Source organism: Bufo gargarizans, unplaced genomic scaffold (assembly GCF_014858855.1).
Source record: "Bufo gargarizans isolate SCDJY-AF-19 unplaced genomic scaffold, ASM1485885v1 original_scaffold_976_pilon, whole genome shotgun sequence".
Taxonomy (NCBI): domain Eukaryota; kingdom Metazoa; phylum Chordata; class Amphibia; order Anura; family Bufonidae; genus Bufo; species Bufo gargarizans.
In genome coordinates, this window is record NW_025334779.1 from 114,795 (window position 1) to 132,751 (window position 17,957).

Here is a 17,957-nt window from a genome sequence, read left to right on the forward strand (position 1 = left end):
AGGCCATACAAGGGAAGCCACAAGAGTAATGCCAACACCATACTCCAGCTGAGGAGGAGGCCACCGATTCCAGTGTTATAAGAATCCGTCACCTGACGAAGGAGCTGTGCAGTAGGAACCCTAGTATGTAGTGGTGACGCAAATACCCCTTGTACAGTAGGAGCTACAGCATGCTCTGCCAGCATAAAACTGAGGGGGACACCTGAGGACATCCAGTAGAAGCCATGGTACATGCCGTCCCAGTTAAGTAGAGCTAACCTTAAACACTCCACCTGAATAGGTCGCTGAAGAGGAGCAACCTCTGAAGCAGTGCCAAGGTAGAATCCCTACCTGAGAGGGGGCTGCCCCACTGCAGCGACTACGATCTCTAAACTTCCCCTGCGGAGGAGAACCTGCTGTAGTAGCCACTGCAGAGTGCCAGCATAACACCCTCACCTAGATAAGGAAGAGTGGCACTGGTGGACAAAAAATACAGTCAGTGCAACATTCAGCTCGCTGGATCTTAATCACAATATTCTGTGTAATGGAGTGTGCACTACACTTTGTCGAGGACCAATACCATGACCAACCTCAACGGTGGAGGCCCATGTGGATGGGGGGGGGGTCTACAACACATAAGTGTTGCTGGGTAACCCCCCTGAAAGAACAAAGGTCAACATATTTCTGCCCACGACCAGCGCCAGAAGAAAAAAAGGATACAATATGGAAGTAGCCAAAGTATCCAGTGGCAGTATCCATATAAAACTAGATAAAGAGTACAAAGCACCAGCGGGTAACGACTTGCCACAGCCCACCTGTGAAGGAAGCCAAGGCATCTAGTGTCGTGGCGTACTTGAATTAAAGCATGCAAAGATACTTAGTGATTCCCACGTTAATGGATCACTTGTGGAAGGGGTTAATGCCACAGGAAGCATGGTGATGGCAAACTAATGGAATAGCATCCAGTGGTAGTGCAATCCTCTGGTTAAGGAAGGGGGTAGCATGATAGTCAGAACCGTATCCAACGGTAGTGTAATTTCCCCACTTATGGAGGAGGGTAATGCCTACGGTAAGCACTGCACTAGAGGCTGTGCAATCCCTCCACCTATGAAAGGGAGTAACATATACGGCAAGTACTGAATCCCGAGGTAGTGCAAGTACACCACCTATATGTAATGCACACGACAGGAACTGAATCCAATGGTAGAGAAATTACGCCCCTTATGGAAGGGGGTAATGCATATGACGAGTCCTGTACCCGGTAGGAAGTGCAATTACTCCCCCTAAGTAAGGGGGTAATGCATAGGTAAACACTGGAACCAGCGATAATGCCATAATGCCACCTATGAAAGAGGTTAATGCATACAGACAGTACTGTACCCAGTGGAACTGCAATTCCGTCACCTACGGAAGGGGTCAACGCCTACTGCTGGCACTAAAATTAGTGCTAGTGCGTTTAGTCCACCTATGGAAGGAGGTAATACATAACGTGAGTACTGTATCCAGTAGTAGATGCAAATGCCGCCTAAGGAAGGGGGTAATGCATAACACAAGTACTGCTGGTTAGCATGGACGCAATCTTGGAAGATTGAACCGGATTCATGTCAGAGTCCGAATAACTGAACACTAAGCTAAAAGCTGATATGCTCTCTCCAGGTTGGAGGGGGTATAGCTGGCAGGGGAGGAGTTATCACTTTTCAGCCTAGTGTCGCCTCCTAGTGGCAGCAAGCAGCTATACCTACACGGTCCTGTGTCCCCCAATGATACGAGCGAGAAACAAAACAATACAGCAAAAAAAGTCGCAAAAAGCTCTCCCCCCCCACCCCCTCAGAGACACTGCATAGAACTTAAATAGCCAACATCACAGGTTTCTCTAATCCCAAATGTTCAAGCAAGAGACCTGCTACCACTAGTCAGGCATCCACTTCATTTACTGCAGTGTTTTTTTCGTGGAGGATTGTGCAAATTTAATAGTGGCTCCGTCTAATTTATATGTGCAGCCCGTGTCATCATTTGCTAGATCCCTCAGGTTGAACTCTGTAGATGTGGAAGAGATGACTTTTAGGTGCTGCATATGGGACGCTAGCCTTTGACATGTGAATTTTTTATGCACTTACATAGGTGAGGTATTGGATCTCTTCCATTCTTGTCTTATTTGTATATTAAAGGTTGTATATTAGAGGTTTTCTGGGAATTTTTTAGCTGATGACCTATCCTCTGGCTATGTCATCATTATCTGTATCTGATTGGTGGGGGAACAACCCCCCAGGACCCCTGCTGACCAGCTGTTTGAGATGGTACTGGCAACTTACAGTAGCGCTGCTGCCTTCTCGCCTCTATCAATCACAGCACTGTACGTTGTACAGCAGCTGTGCTTGGTATCGCAGCTCAGCCCCATTCACTTCTATGGGACTGAGTTGCGCATAGGTCATGTGACCAATGAACGTGACATAACATGGCCTAGGCAAGGCCAGAAGGCCATGGTGCTACTGTGAGTTCCGATGCCTTCTCAAACGGCCGATCAGCGGGGGGTCCCGAGCGTCAGTCCCCCGCCAGATACTAATGACCTATCCAGAAGTAGTTCATTAGTTAAAAAAGATCCTAATGAGGGGGATGGATGCTTAGTAAGGTGGCAGTCACATGGTTACATCATGCCAATAGCCAACTATTCCTGCCCATACTATTAGAGCAGATGGACATCCCAGCACCTTTTAAATACACCCCACAAAGATTGTAGCACATATACTTGTAGCCTCGCTAAGGCTACCTGCACACAATATAGATTACGAGCGTTTTTTTCTGGGTGGATATTTGTGCGCAAAAACCGTAGTGTAGTACAGTACCAGCAAAGGTGAATGGCATTTTAAATCGTTTTTTTTCCTACACGCGGAAATTGACCTGTAGTGTGGATTTATAAAATCCGCATTACGTCAATTGTTTGTGCGATTTTGCACCTTATCTAGGGTGGTCTTCCCCATAAACTTCAATGGGGTTAACATAAACAGAAAATCCACCCAAAACCAGCACCAAAACCGTGTGCAAAAAGTGCACAATTCTGTGGGTTTTTTTGAGCGGTTTTGCTGCAAATTTATTGTGGATTTTCTACAATAAATCTGCAACCTTAGGCCCCATGCACACGGCCGTTGTTCACAGCCATGTGCGGGCCGTGGAACCGCGGCCTGGATCCCTCCTGAGAGCAGGAGCGCACGGCGTCACTGGTTGCTATGACGCCGTGCGCCCCCTGCTGCCGGCACAGTACAGTAATACACTGGTATAGATCATACCAGTGTATTACTGTGTTGCGGCGGCAGCAGGGAGCGCACGGCGTCATAGCAACCAGTGACGCCGTGCGCTCCTGCTCTCAGGAGGGATCCAGGCCGCGGTTCCACGGCCCGCACACGGCTGTGAACAACGGCCGTGTGCATGGGGCCTTAGAAACAGGCTATTAGTATAAAAACAAGGATCACAGTTTTTTTTGCTGATTAATAAAGAGCCTATAGCATTAAAACTATCTAGCCCTCTCTACGTTATCTGCCTTTTTTAAATTGCTTTGATAAAATGGAGTGAAAACCTGAAAAAACTCAATTTATTTCATTTATCGTGCAATACAAGCTTGCTCCGGGGGATTTGCCAGTTTTGTAACTGGTTTGCACATGACAACTGCAGAATCCTGCATTACATATTTGATAACATCTTAATAAAGCATACATGTTACAACAAAAAATTATATGAAAATATAAAAATAATTGCAGAATCAAATATTAAAGTCATTGGTCACCAAGCTTTGTGCTGTAGAGCCTAAAAAACAAAGCTGAATCACATCTGTCCGAGTAGCTTATGGGACACATACTATAGTGTGCAATTCAGGTTCTTGCAGGTGGACGTCCAGAGGTTCTGCTGTACTGCTTTCACTCTGCCCTGAAGTATCCTTGGATATCTCTTGTGGTTGCTCTGAAGACTGAGTGAGGTAGTGCACATATGGGTTACGTGTCTGTAAAGGGAGAAATAGCAATGTTATTTACGTGTGTAGTCTTATCCACTTTGTTTTTAACTCTGTTTAAAGGGGTTATCTGGGAAAATATACCGGAAACCTATCCTCAGGATAGGTCATCAATATCAAATAGTAGGGGCCCAACACCCGTGACCCCCCCCCCCAATTAGCTGTTTGCTTAGGTCTCTTCCTAGTCCTGTGATGTCACGTACATCAGTTACATGGTCTAGTTGCAACTCAGCTCCATTAAAGTCAATGGGGCTGAGCTGCAATACCAAGCACTGCCACTACACTATATATGGCGCTGTGCTTGGTAAGCTGTCGGGTGACCACAGTACTCGCTGAAGTTAGTATCACAACTTCTCGAAACAGCTGATCGGTGGGGGGTGTCGGGAGTTGGATCCCCACTGATGTCATTTGATGACCTATCCCGAGGATAGGTCATAAATATATTTTCTCGGATAACCCCTTCAAGAATGTACTGCAAAGACCAGGGATGGCCAACCTGCGACTCTCCAGACTGCCTACAGCAGGGCATGGTGGGAGTTGTAGTTTTACAACAGCAGGAGAGCCGCAGGTTGGCCATCTCTGGCGTAGACCATCAAACCAGGTGTATGTTCCTGTGCAGAGTATCAGACCTCCTTTAAAGAGAACCTGTTACCTATGCTGCCCTCATCATAAGCATACACTCTATTTTAATGGGTAGAACGTACATGTTTATTTCAATAGGGGGGAGGGGAAAAAAAAAAAAAAAAAGTCTGTCACCTCCACATGGCCATACACAGTGCTTACATTGTCCTATATCACACCTATACATGAATGTAATGGTACCTTTGTCTTTTTCTTTACACTTGCAGAAGCTGGAAAAATGAACTTTGATTTATATGCCCCAGCCTCTGCCTACCCTCCTATTCCCTTGCATCATCCTTCGGTCCGGCCAAGATCCTGTGCCTGCGCACTGCCTCGCCGGGGCATGCACACTGCGATGCCCATTGTTTGCACGGCATCGCTTTAACTACTGCGCACGTGCTGGCGAACGGCACGAAACCAGCGGCAATGTGGCGTTTGCTGGCGCATGCACAGTAGTTAAGGCGATGCCGTGCCCATAACGGGCAAGGCAGTGCGCATGCTCTGGCGAGGCAGTGCACAGGAGCGGGATCTCGGCTGGACCGAAGGATGACTCAAGGGAATAGGAGGGCGGGCATAGGCAGAGGCTGGGGCAGGGAAACAATGAAAAAAAGGCAGAGCTGCCTGGTCTCCAACACAGTGAACGCCGCCCCTGGGCACTTGGGGGTGCTCACCTGCATGTCAATTAAACTTTGTTTTTCCAGCTTCTGCAAGTCTAAAGAAAATAACAAAGGTACCATTACATTTATGTATAGGTGTGCTATAGGACAATGTAAGCACTGTATATGGCCATATGGAGGTGACAGACTCCCTTTAACCCGAGGACTTTTCTCAGATTTTTTTAACGGATGACCTATCCTCTGGATAGGTCATCAGTATCAGATCGGTGGGGGTCCAACACCCGGGACCCCTGCCGACCAGCTGTTTGAGAAGGTCCCGGAACTTACAGTTGCGCCGCTGCCTTCCCTCAGCTACTGAGCACAGTGCCGAACATTGTATAGCGACTGTGCTTGGTATCGCACTCAGCCCCATTCATTTCCATGGGACTGAGCTGGGCCTAGGTGACATGGCAGAGGAACCTAACATCACTGGCCTAGGGAAAGCTGCGATAAGGCCCGGACGCTACTGCAAGCACCGATGTCTTCTCAAACAGCTGATCGGTGGGGGTCCCGAGTGTTGGGTCCCCACCAATAGGATAATGATGATCTATCCAGAGGATGGGTCATTAGTTATAGAATCCTAGAAAACCCTTTTAAATAAAGAGTTATAGCAGCCTTCTCTGAGCTACCGAGCACAGCGCCGTACATTGTACACCGGCCGTGCTTGGTATTGCAGCTCAGCCCCATTCGCTTCTATGGGACCGAGCTGCGCCTAGGCCATGTGACCAATGAACATGACGTCACTGGCCTAGGAAAACCTTTTAGTTTACCTCAAAGTGACTGGATGCCAGTGAAATGTGCTGCTTCAATGCCCTGAGATGCTTGGATCGAACAGCAATGGCAGTTAAATATTAAAAGCATCATCATAGATGATAAACAGAAGCATCCATAAAAAAGGCCATTTATAAATTAACCTAAATCTCGCTTGCCTTGTAAAACCCTGGCTCTTCAGCCATCCTGGCATGTCCTGCATTAATCAAGTCTTGGTGCAGGTAAATGTCCTGATCAGTTGACGTATTGCAAAGGAACAAGCACAACTGGTCTGAAACGTACTGAAGCACCACTCCAACCAAAGGGCCACGTGCACACTGATTTTGGAAAATCTTAATGGCTTCAACTGACCACTGATCCTGCAGAAAAAAAGGATTTCCATTAAAAGATTTAAAAAGAAAATTCTGCTCCATTTATGGTATGAGGAATGTCTACAAAACGGCTTGTACGTAATTTACCTTGTCTGGCTTCAAGTAAGCCAACGCAGAGGGCACTGCCTGGGCTGGTAGCTTCATATAGCACGCTCTGGTGAATTAAAATACAGTCATAAGAGCAATACAGTGACGACAACTAATAAATCAGCGAAAAGAACACGTTCTGGAGCAGCAACTGGAAGGTACACCACATTGGGTTCTAGTTGCCGTGCTGAGAGGTCTATTTTCATCATAGTTATACTACGAGTGCTGCAGGTACGCGCACAAGATCAGCAGTGGGAGCAGGGCTGGGAATACTACACTCTGTCACAAAAAAAATAGCGCACCCATATAGGAATATCGGATTGCTGCAAAATTTGTTCTGCAGTTATGTCAATAATCACAGGTATGGTCTGATTAGAGACTGGGTCTTGCTATAAGACAGTGTAAAACTGCCCTATAAAAAGGCTTTCAGAGGCTACTTTTGGGTAGTGTACCTCTTGGTGGGAGATCACTGACTGCTAGACAAGCCTCTACGACACACTCAAAGACATTTTTCCCAGATGACAGAATTTGAGAGAGGGCACATCATTGGCCTGAGAGAAGCAGGGTGTTCATTTCAAATAACTGCCCACCATCTAGGTCAGTGATGGCTAACCTTGGCACTCCAGCTGTGGCGAAACTACGACTCCCAGCATGCTCTATCTATTTCTATAGAGTTATGAGAGCAGCCAAGCAAGAGCGGCATTTTGGAAGTTGTAGTTTTACCACAGCTGGAGTGCCAAGGTTAGCCATCACTGGCCTAGATGGTGGGCAGTTATTATTGTATTCAGAGTATGTGAGGGCACGCACACAAGGCGAATAGGCTCCGGATGACCCAGACAGACTACAAGTACAGAAAGATTGTTTGGTCCGCGGACATGCATAAGCAGCTTCCACAGTTTCATTGTCCACCATCCAGACACAGGTGGCTCCTTCATTACATACCCCCCCCGTCTCTGCCCAAACCATTTCCAGGCTCTTCACAGAAGAGCATTTGGTGTCACTGCGCCCATTACGTGTACCGTCATTGATAGCCACCGCTACCTTAGTTTGCAGTGATGTCGTCAACAAGAAACCTGAACTGCTACGGGTTGGAACAGTATTGTCTTTTGCAATTAATCCAGGTTCTGCTTGGGATCCCACAAGGTCAAGTATGAGTATGGAGGCCTTGTGGTAAGCCCTTCAACCCTGCCTATGCTATGGAGCGACACACTGCTGCAACGGCTGGTGTGATGATCTAGGGAACCATCACATACGACAGTCTGTCACTCCTAGTAGTGATATGAGGGACACTAACAGCGCAGCGATATGTGCAGGACATCCTGCAGCCACATGTGTTGCCTCTCGGGGCAGGGCTTTCGTTTTTAAGCAGGATAATGCCCACACAGAGCAAAGGTTTCCCACTTCCTTGGCTGTTCAGTCACCAGATTTATCACCAATCAAGCATGTATGGGACCAGCTAGGACACCAGCTTCAGCAGCCTAAGAGTGTGCAGGATCTACAGGCCCAGCTGTAACATCTGTGGACAAATGTGCTTCAGGCCACCATGCAGAACCTGTATGCCTCCACACCCAACCGTATCTTTTCTTATAACCAGGCTAGAGGTGCCCAACAGGGTCCTAGAGTCTCCTTTCAATGTGCAGTTTTCCCCAATAACCTTATTTCACTCTAATATTATAGTCACTTACAGATAGCATCATTACATTCACACACAAAGTTTCATTCAACTCAAACAACTTCTTCTTGATGCCTTATGTTTTTGTTTGTGTCAATGAGTGTATTCCAAAGCATTACCTAGGGGACCCAGTTTAATAAGACTGGTCTTCAAGAGGTTGTAGAGAATTGTGTAGAAGACCTTATTAACACACCCAAGTGTCTATATAGCAGCATGTGTGTATAATGTGCGGAAATCAAGAAACAACAACTGCGTATTCAAAGAACTAGAAGTTATTACTATCTTATTCACAATGCGACGTAAAGTATGTGTCTAACAGACGGTAAAGGGTTGGATCCACGTAGAGCACATCAGAACACCAGAAAAGGTGCAGAATGTCAGTGTCATAAAGTAATTTCTTACTTGAGAAAACGCAGCCAGCGTCTTTTCGCTGTGGCCAAAGTACCAAAGTCAGGATAGAAGACTTGAACCTCCTCAGTACTGATGAACGCATGGACAATCACTCGGTACCACCACACGTCTCCATCTACACTGAGCGCATAGATTTCACCAACGATAACATATTCATCAGGCACGACGTAACGGCTGGACACGTTTTCATTTGAATAACAGAATCTAAATAAAAAATATATATATATATTATTATTATTGAATTATTATTTTATAGTTAGTGAGTGTGGAAGTCTATGTAATCTTTACATCCATCCCAACATTTAAAAGTATTTATCAAATAACTACCAGACCGCATTAAAAAAAAGTAAATTTTATTAAAGGGTCACCTTAAAAATGGGTATTAAGCTGGCTGACATTAGTGATGTGCTAATGTCAGCTGAACATAACTATATTAGTGCCATCTCATTGCCCTCCGCCGCTATTGAGAAAAACAAACTTTTATAATATGCTAATTAGCCTCTAGGTGCAGGGGGGGGGGTGTTGCCCTTGCTCCTAGAGGCTCCGTTCTCTCACCTCTGGCCACGGCCTACTACACTAGATTGACAGGGTCAGGGCAGCCTTCTCCTCCACCTGCCGGCTCTGTGCGCTGGGGAGATCTCACGAAGTTCAGTATTCGGCGCAGTGGGATTTACACTGCAGACAGGGCCGGAGGTAGGAGACCAAGGTGCCTGCTCGTGTCAATCTAGTGTAGCAGGCCGTGGCCAGAGGTGGGCAAACTGAGCCTATAGGAGCAGATGCAATGACCCCCCCCCCCCCCACCTCGTTCCTAGGGGCAAATTAGCATATTATAAAAGTTAGTTTTTCTTAATAACGACAGAGGACAGTGAGATGGCACTAATATAGTCGGTAATGTCAGCCAGCTTAGTACCCATTTTTAAGGTGACATAAACCCTTTAACACATTACATAAAGGACAATCCATACATAGGGAATGGGTGCAGGGAAAGGCGGCATCCACAGGAGGAAGACACAAGGGCAGTGATTCAATAGGATATCCACATATACAGGTCCTTCTTAAAAAATTAGCATATTGTGATAAAGTTCATTATTTTCTGTAATGTACTGATAAACATTAGACTTTCATATATTTTAGATTCATTACACACAACTGAAGTAGTTCAAGCCTTTTATTGTTTTAATATTGATGATTTTGGCATACAGCTCATGAAAACCCAAAATTCCTATCTAAAAAAATTAGCATATCATGAAAAGGTTCTCTAAACGAGCTATTAACCTAATCATCTGAATCAACTAATTAACTCTAAACACCTGCAAAAGATTCCTGAGGCTTTTAAAAACTCCCAGCCTGGTTCATTACTCAAAACCGCAATCATGGGTAAGACTGCCGACCTGACTGCTGTCCAGAAGGCCATCATTGACACCCTCAAGCAAGAGGGTAAGACACAGAAAGACATTTCTGAACGAATAGGCTGTTCCCAGAGTGCTGTATCAAGGCACCTCAGTGGGAAGTCTGTGGGATGGAAAAAGTGTGGCAGAAAACGCTGCACAACGAGAAGAGGTGACCGGACCCTGAGGAAGATTGTGGAGAAGGACCGATTCCAGACCTTGGGGGACCTGCGGAAGCAGTGGACTGAGTCTGGAGTAGAAACACCCAGAGCCACCGTGTACAGGCGTGTGCGGGAAATGGGCTACAGGTGCCGCATTCCCCAGAAACAGCGGCAGAAGCTCCTGACCTGGGCTACAGAGAAGCAGCACTGGACTGTTGTCATTTGGAAATCAAGGTGCCAGAGTCTGGAGGAAGACTGGGGAGAGGGAAATGCCAAAATGCCTGAAGTCCAGGGTCAAGTACCCACAGTCAGTGATGGTCTGGGGTGCCATGTCAGCTGCTGGTCTTGGTCCACTGTGTTTTATCAAGGGCAGGGTCAATGCAGCTAGCTATCAGGAGATTTTGGAGCACTTCATGCTTCCATCTGCTGAAAAGCTTTATGGAGATGAAGATGTCATTTTTCAGCACGACCTGGCACCTGCTCACAGTGCAAAACCACTGGTAAATGGTTTACTGACCATGGTATTACTGGGCTCAATTGGCCTGCCAACTCTCCTGACCTAAACCCCATAGAGAATCTGTGGGATATTGGGAAGAGAAAGTTGAGAGACGCAAGACCCAAGACTCTGGATGAGCTTAAGGCCGCTATCGAAGCATCCTGGGCCTCCATAACACCTCAGCAGTGCCACAGGCTGATTGCCTCCATGCCACGCCGCATTGAAGCAGTCATTTCTGCAAAAGGATTCCCGACCAAGTATTGAGTGCATAACTGAACATCATTATTTGAAGGTTTACTTTTTTTGTATTAAAAACACTTTTCTTTTATTGGTCGGATGAAATATGCTAATCTTTTGAGATAGGAATTTGGGGTTTTCATGAGCTGTATGCCAAAATCATCAATATTAAAACAATAAAAGGCTTAAAACTACTTCAGTTGGTGTGTAATGAATCTAAAATATATGAAAGTCTAATGTTTATCAGTACATTACAGAAAATAATGAACTTTATCACAATATGCTAATTTTTTTAGAAGGACCTGTATATGTTTGACTATTTTGGCCCTATGCATTTGCACTCTATTGTTATCTATATGTGGATACAATATTGAATCACTGCCCTTGTGTCTTCCTCCTGTGGATGCCGCCTTTCCCTGCACCCATTCCCTATGTATGGATTGTCCTTTATGTAATGTGTTAATAAAATGTACTTCGATCTGGTAGTTTTTTGATAGGTACTTGTAATGAGCTATACCATAGGCATGTGTGTATTTTTCTTTACATGGTGTTTGCACATGTGAGCATTGGCTCAAGTGATATGTTTTTATTGGCTTACGTTTTTTCGGTAGCATCCCAACATTTAGTATAGCCTTACTGAAAACAGTTTACAGTGGCAAACAGTTATCTTTAAAAGGGTTCTTTCACTTCAGCAAATGGCATGTATCACGTAGAGCAATGTTTTTTCCTATAGTGTGCAAGCACGACCACCGTTTCTGGATTGCAGGGTGGTCATAATCCCTGGATACAAGCAGTGTATAATGCGATGGAAAAAAATCTATCCAGCCAGAAAATGAGGCAATATGGACAATCACAATACATTAGTAAGTGGCTTGTACGGTATTAACTTTGTCTACATGATAAATGCCATTTGCTGAATGGGACTTTTCTAAAAACCACAGCATTGGGAGGATAAATATTGAGCTTAAGATTACCAAATCTGAAAATCCGCAAAAAAAAAAAAATCAATAAAAATTTCGCCTCCATTTTGCTTTAAGTCCTGTGAAGCACCTAAACCAGTGGTGGCGAACTTATGGCACAGGTGCCAGAGGTGAAACTCAGAGCCCTCTCTGTGGGCACCCGCACCCTGGAAAAATGTTATGGTGTACCAATATGCCTTAGACTTTTCTTGCCATTCATCAGCGCAGGGCGCACTATAAACAGCACAGGCAGCGCACTGAATGTAGGCAGGATATTATAGCTAAATGTTAAAGTACATGGAAGATCTACTATATTGGACTGAAGAATTCCAGCTAAATTGTGTTTGCACTTTGCGATAGATAAGTAGGTTTTGGGTTGCAGTTCGGGCACTCGGTCTCTATAAGGTTCACCATCACTGTCCTAAACAAATAAACTTCCTAAAATGTCATTTTGAATACTTTGAGGGACACCGTTTTTAAACTTCTGTGAGATATATTTTTTTTTTTTTGTTTTTTTTTTTAAAGTCCCTTCACATCTGAATTGGTCCATAAAAAGTAAGTTTAAAAAAAAATAAAAAATAAGTATCCTAGCAATATGCCCCCATTGTCTAAGATGGGATAACCCCTTTAAGTCCAAAACTGTCTGTGTCCTCATAGGGTTCAGAGAGGCGTGCACTGGACAATACTAAAAAAAACTTTAAAGAAGTTGTCATTTGCATGAAATCTTTTTTCATCTATTACCTCATTTCTATCATCATGTCCTCCAGCTTCTGAGAGGTGTTTTGACTATAACACCGGATGTAGAAGTCACTTGGAGAAGTCACGTTCTCCACATAAACCCCCAGCATGAAGCCACGTTTCATACGAGATAAGCTGCAAAGCTTTTGCCTTCTCACAGCATCAGGTGGGATCTCTTGTAGAGAGACTGGCACATCCACAGGGCACCACTGAAAAACATCAAAAAGGAAACAATTACCACACTCAATATTAAAACATAAAAATACATACAGTGGCAGGCAAAAGTTTGAGCACCACTGGTCAATATGATCTTGCTTAACTGTTCACAGTAACAGTAAAGAGGAAATGATCTCCAAAAGGCATAAAGTTAAAGACGACACATTCCCTTTGTATTTTAAGCAAAAACAATTTTTTATTTTCATCTTTTACATTTTCAAAATAACAATAAAAGTAAAGAGCCTGAAGCAAAAGTTTGGGCACTCTGCATGGTTAGTACCTAGTAGCACCCACTTTGGCAAGTATCACAGCTTGTAATCAATTTTTGTCACCAGCAAAGAGACTTTCAATTTTCATACATTCCCATTGCCCTCACAAAATCTATGGATAGACTTCAAAACAGCAGCTCATACAAGGCGGCCCAGGAATCTCACAGAACTTGAAGACTTTTACAAGGAAGAATGGATGAAAATCCATTAAACAAGTATTGAAAGAGTCTTGGCTCGCTACAAAAAGCGTTTACAAGCTGTAATACTTGCCAAAGGGGGTGCTACTAGGTACTAAACATGCAGGGCGCCCCAAACTTTTGCTGCGGGCCCTTTTCCTTTTTTGTTATTTTGAAAATGTAAAAGATGAAAATAAAAATAGTTTATTCTTAACCCTTTAAGGACAGAGCTCATTTTCACCTTAAGGACCAAGGCCATTTTTTGCAAATCTGACCAGTGTCACTTTATGTGGTGATAACTTTAAAACGCTTTGACTTATCTATGCCATTCTGAGACAGTTTTTTCAGCACATATTGTACTTCATGACACTGGTAAAATGAAGTTAAAAATAAATAAATTTAAAATTTATAAAAAAAATACAAAATTTACCAAAAATGTGTAAAAAAATAGCAAATTTCCAAGTTTCAATTTCTCTACTTCTATAATACATAGTAATACCTCCAAACATAGTTATTAATTTACATTCCCCATATGTCTACTTCATGTTTGCATCATTTTGGGAATGATATTTTATATTTTGGGGGATGTTACAAGGCTTAGAAGTTTGGAAGCAAATCTTGAAATTGTTCTGAACTTTTTAAAAACCCAATTTTTAGGGACCAGTTCAGGTCTGAAGTCACTTTGTGAGGCTTATATAATAGAAACCACCCAAAAATGACACCATTCTAGAAACTACACTCCTCAAGGTATTCAAAACTGATTTTACAAACTTTGTTAACCCTTTAGGTGTTCCACAAGAATTAATGGAAAATAGAGATACAATTTCAAATTTCACTTTTTTGGCAGATTTTCCATTTTAATAATTTTTTTCCAGTTACAAAGCAAGGGTTAACAGCCAAACAAGACTCAATATTTATGGCTCTGATTCTGTAGTTTACAGAAACACCCCATATGTGGTCGTAAACCACTGTACGGGCACACGGCAGGACACAGAAGGAAAGGAATGCCATACGTTTTTGAAAGGCAGATTTTGGTAGACAGTTTTTTTGGACACCATGTCCCATTTGAAGCCCCCCTGATGCACCCCTAGAGTAGAAACTCCAAAAAAGTGACCCCATTTTAGAAACTACGGGATAGGGTGGAAGTTTTGTTGGTACTAGTATAGGGTACATATGATTTTTGGTTGCTCTATATTACACTTTTTGTGAGGCAAGGTAACAAGAAATCGCTTTTTTGGCACCGTTCTTTTTTTTTTTTGTTGTTATTTACAACATTCATCTCACAGGTTAGATCATGTGGTAATTTTATAGAGCAGGTTGTCACGGACGCGGCGATACCCAATATGTATACAATAAGTTTCACACAGGGATTTCATTTTTGAAACAAATAAAATATGTTTTAGTTTCTCCATAGTCTGAGAGCCATAGTTTTTTCAGTTTTTGGGCGATTATCTAAAGTAGGGTCTCATTTTTTGTGGGATGAGATGACGGGTTTTTTGGCACTATTTTGGGGTGCATTCAACTTTTTGATCGCTTGCTATTACACTTTTTGTGACATAAGATGACAAAAAAAAAGGCTTTTTTTACACCGTTTTTATTTTAATTTTTTTACGGTGTTCACCTGAGGGGTTAGGTCATGTGATTTTTATAGAGCCGGTCGATACGGATGCGGCGATACCTAATATGTATACAATTTTTTTATTTATGTAAGTTTTACACAATGATTTTATTTATGAAACAAAAAAAAATAATCATGTTTTAGTGTTTCCATAGTCTAAGAGCCATAGTTTTTTCAGTTTTTGGGCGATTATCTTTAGTAGGGTATGATTTTTGCGGGATGAGATGACGGTTTGATTGGCGCTATTTTGGGGTGCATATGACTTTTTGATCGCTTGCTATTACACTTTTTGTGATGTAAGGTGACAAAAAATTGTTTATTTAGCACAGTTTTTATTTTTTATTTTTTACGGCAGGGCTTGACAAATTTCCTTGGCATCTAGGAGCCAGCTAAAAAAGTTAGGAGCCAGGTGGAGCCGCGTCATAAAGCTCCCAGTAGGTCCCCCCATAGTGCTCCCTCCCACTTTTCCATAGAGCCCCCCAATAATGCTGTATACCATGTTACATATACCGCCGCTCCGTCCCCGGACCCTATTGACTATAATGGGGACGGGGGTGGAGCTCCGGCGCAGCACGGCAGTTCGCGGTGAGAGGCCGCCGGACTAAAAAGTTGGACATGCAGTACTTTTAGTTCGGCGGCCTTTCGCCATGCACTGCCGTGCTGCGCCGGAGATCCGCCCCCATTATAGTCAATGGGGACGGAGCGGTGGTCCAGCGAAACAGCGGAAGGACGGATCAGACAGGGTGAACAGCCTGCCGAATCCGTCCTGCCGCAAGTGTGAAAGTACCCTTAGTTATATAGCTACTGAATGAGACAGAAGAAGGGATGCCTTTAACATATATATCTTCTTGAGAAGCCAATTTTACCCTAAAGGGTTAATTCAAACTGTAATCTAAACTCTGTCCTGTCACTTCTCTTATCTCTCTGCTACTGTCCCTTAAAGGGGTTGTCCAAGTTATATTTATTGATGACCTATCCTCAGGATAGGTAATCAATATCAGATCGGCGGGGTTCCGACACCCGGCACCCCCTCCGATCAGCTGTTTGAAGAGAAGGCGTGCGCGGTGTCAGCGCTGCCTCCTCTTCACTGTTCACCTTCTAGCCGTTGCATCTGCAGTGGTGAGCAGGTGTAATTACACCCAAGCCTTCCCATTCATTTCAATAGGAAGGCTTGGGTGTAATTACACCTGCTCACCACTGCAGATGCAACGGCTAGAAGGTAAACAGTGAAGAGGAGGCAGCGCTGACACCGCGCACGCCTTCTCTTCAAACAGCTGATAGGAGGGGGTGCCGGGTGTCGGACCCCCTCCGATCTAATATTGATGACTTATCCTGAGGATAGGTCATCAATAAATATAACTTGGACAACCTCTTTAATCTTATCACTGCTGCAACAAAAGCATCAGCCGACAGCCTCAGTGTAAACTGTTCTAGAGTCTGACTCACGGTTCTTTTAAGTCAAAGAATCGAATGAGTCACTAAGGCCTCTTTCACACTTGCGTTGTCCGGATCCGGCGTGTACTCCACTTGCCGGAATTACACGCCGGATCCGGAAAAACGCAAGTGTACTGAAAGCATTTGAAGACGGATCAGTCTTCAAAATGCGTTCAGTGTTACTATGGCAGCCAGGACGCTATTAAAGTCCTGGTTGCCATAGTAGGAGCGGGGAGCGGTATACTTACAGTCCGTGCGGCTCCCGGGGCGCTCCAGAATGACGTCAGAGCGCCCCATGCGCATGGATGACGTGCCATGCGATCATGTGATCCATGCGCCTGGGGCGCCCTGACGTCACTCTGGAGCGCCCCGGGAGCCGCACGGACGGTAAGTATGCTGCTCCCTACTACACTTTACCATGGCTGCCAGGACTTTAGCGTCCCGGCAGCCATGGTAACCACTCTAAAAAAGCTAAACGTCGGATCCGGCAATGCGCCGAAACGACGTTTAGCTTAAGGCCGGATCCGGATCAATGCCTTTCAATGGGCATTAATTCCGGATCCGGCCTTGCGGCAAGTCTTCAGGATTTTTGGCCGGAGCAAAAAGCGCAGCATGCTGCAGTATTTTCTCCGGCCAAAAAACGTTCCAGTCCTGAACTGAAGACATCCTGATGCATCCTGAACGGATTTCACTCCAATCAGAATGCATGAGGATATGCCTGATCAGGATTCTTCCGGCATAGAGCCCCGACGATGGAACTCTATGCCGGAAGAAAAGAACACAGGTGTGAAAGAGCCCTAAGTCGGATCTTTAGATTCTTTTAACCTGTGACTCATTTGATTCTTAGACTCCCTATATTTGTGTCAGTGACTCAGAGCTGCTAGTGCTTGCCTTGCCTCAGCTCTGATTGGTTGGTGGGCGGGGAGGGGAGGGGCTGGCAGAAGCAGCTTCCACTCTAGGATCAGATTACACTCCTCCCAAGTCCCTCCCCTCCCTGCTGCCAGCGGCTCTGTGTGCTGTGACGGAGCCGATTCAGACTGAGGAGCTGTTTCACACGGTGCTGCCTCCGGACAGAACGGCAGCTCCGCACCCATCGCCCGGGCACCTTTGAAAACTGGCTGACAAATACCCAAGCGCCAGGACTAAATTCCTGGTCGCCATGGCGACCTGGGATTTGTCGAGCCCTGTTTTACGGTGTTCATCTGAGGGGTTAGCTCATGTGATATTATTATAGAGCTGGTCTATACGGAGGCGGCGATACCTAATATGTATACTTTTTTTATTTATGTAAGTTTTACACAATAATATCATTTTTGAAACAAACAAAAAAAATCATGTTATAGTGTCCCCATAGTTTATTTTTTATTTTTTGGGCCATTGTCTCATGTAGGGGCTCATTTTTTGCAGGATGAGGTGATGGTTTGATTGGTACTATTTCGGCGTACATGCGACTCTTTTGATCACTTTTATTACCTTTTTTGGGAAGTAAGGTGGGCAAAATTTCAATTTCCTGATAGTTTTTATTTTTTTATTTTTATGGCATTCTCCGTGCGGGGAAAGTAACATGACCGTTTTATAGATCAGGTCGTTACGGACGCGGCGATACCTAATATGTGTAGTGTATTATTTTTATTCAGTGATAAATGTGTTTTTATTATCTTTACTTTTTTTAAACATTTTATGGACCCAGACCCACT

General features: G+C 44.3%; 1 protein-coding gene across 1 annotated transcript in view; it reads right to left on the reverse strand.

Annotated features, from left to right (window-relative positions):
• Window positions 1-17,957, reverse strand: part of TDRD5 (tudor domain containing 5) — a 53,382-nt gene that overhangs the window by 9,780 nt on the left and 25,645 nt on the right. The window contains exons 8-12 of the mRNA XM_044275217.1: window positions 12,551-12,756; window positions 8,560-8,772; window positions 6,486-6,552; window positions 6,186-6,386; window positions 3,830-3,970 (exon numbers count right to left, since the gene is read on the reverse strand). Coding sequence (XP_044131152.1) covers window positions 3,830-3,970; window positions 6,186-6,386; window positions 6,486-6,552; window positions 8,560-8,772; window positions 12,551-12,756 — 828 coding nt within the window. The remainder of the gene's footprint in view (window positions 1-3,829; window positions 3,971-6,185; window positions 6,387-6,485; window positions 6,553-8,559; window positions 8,773-12,550; window positions 12,757-17,957) is intronic.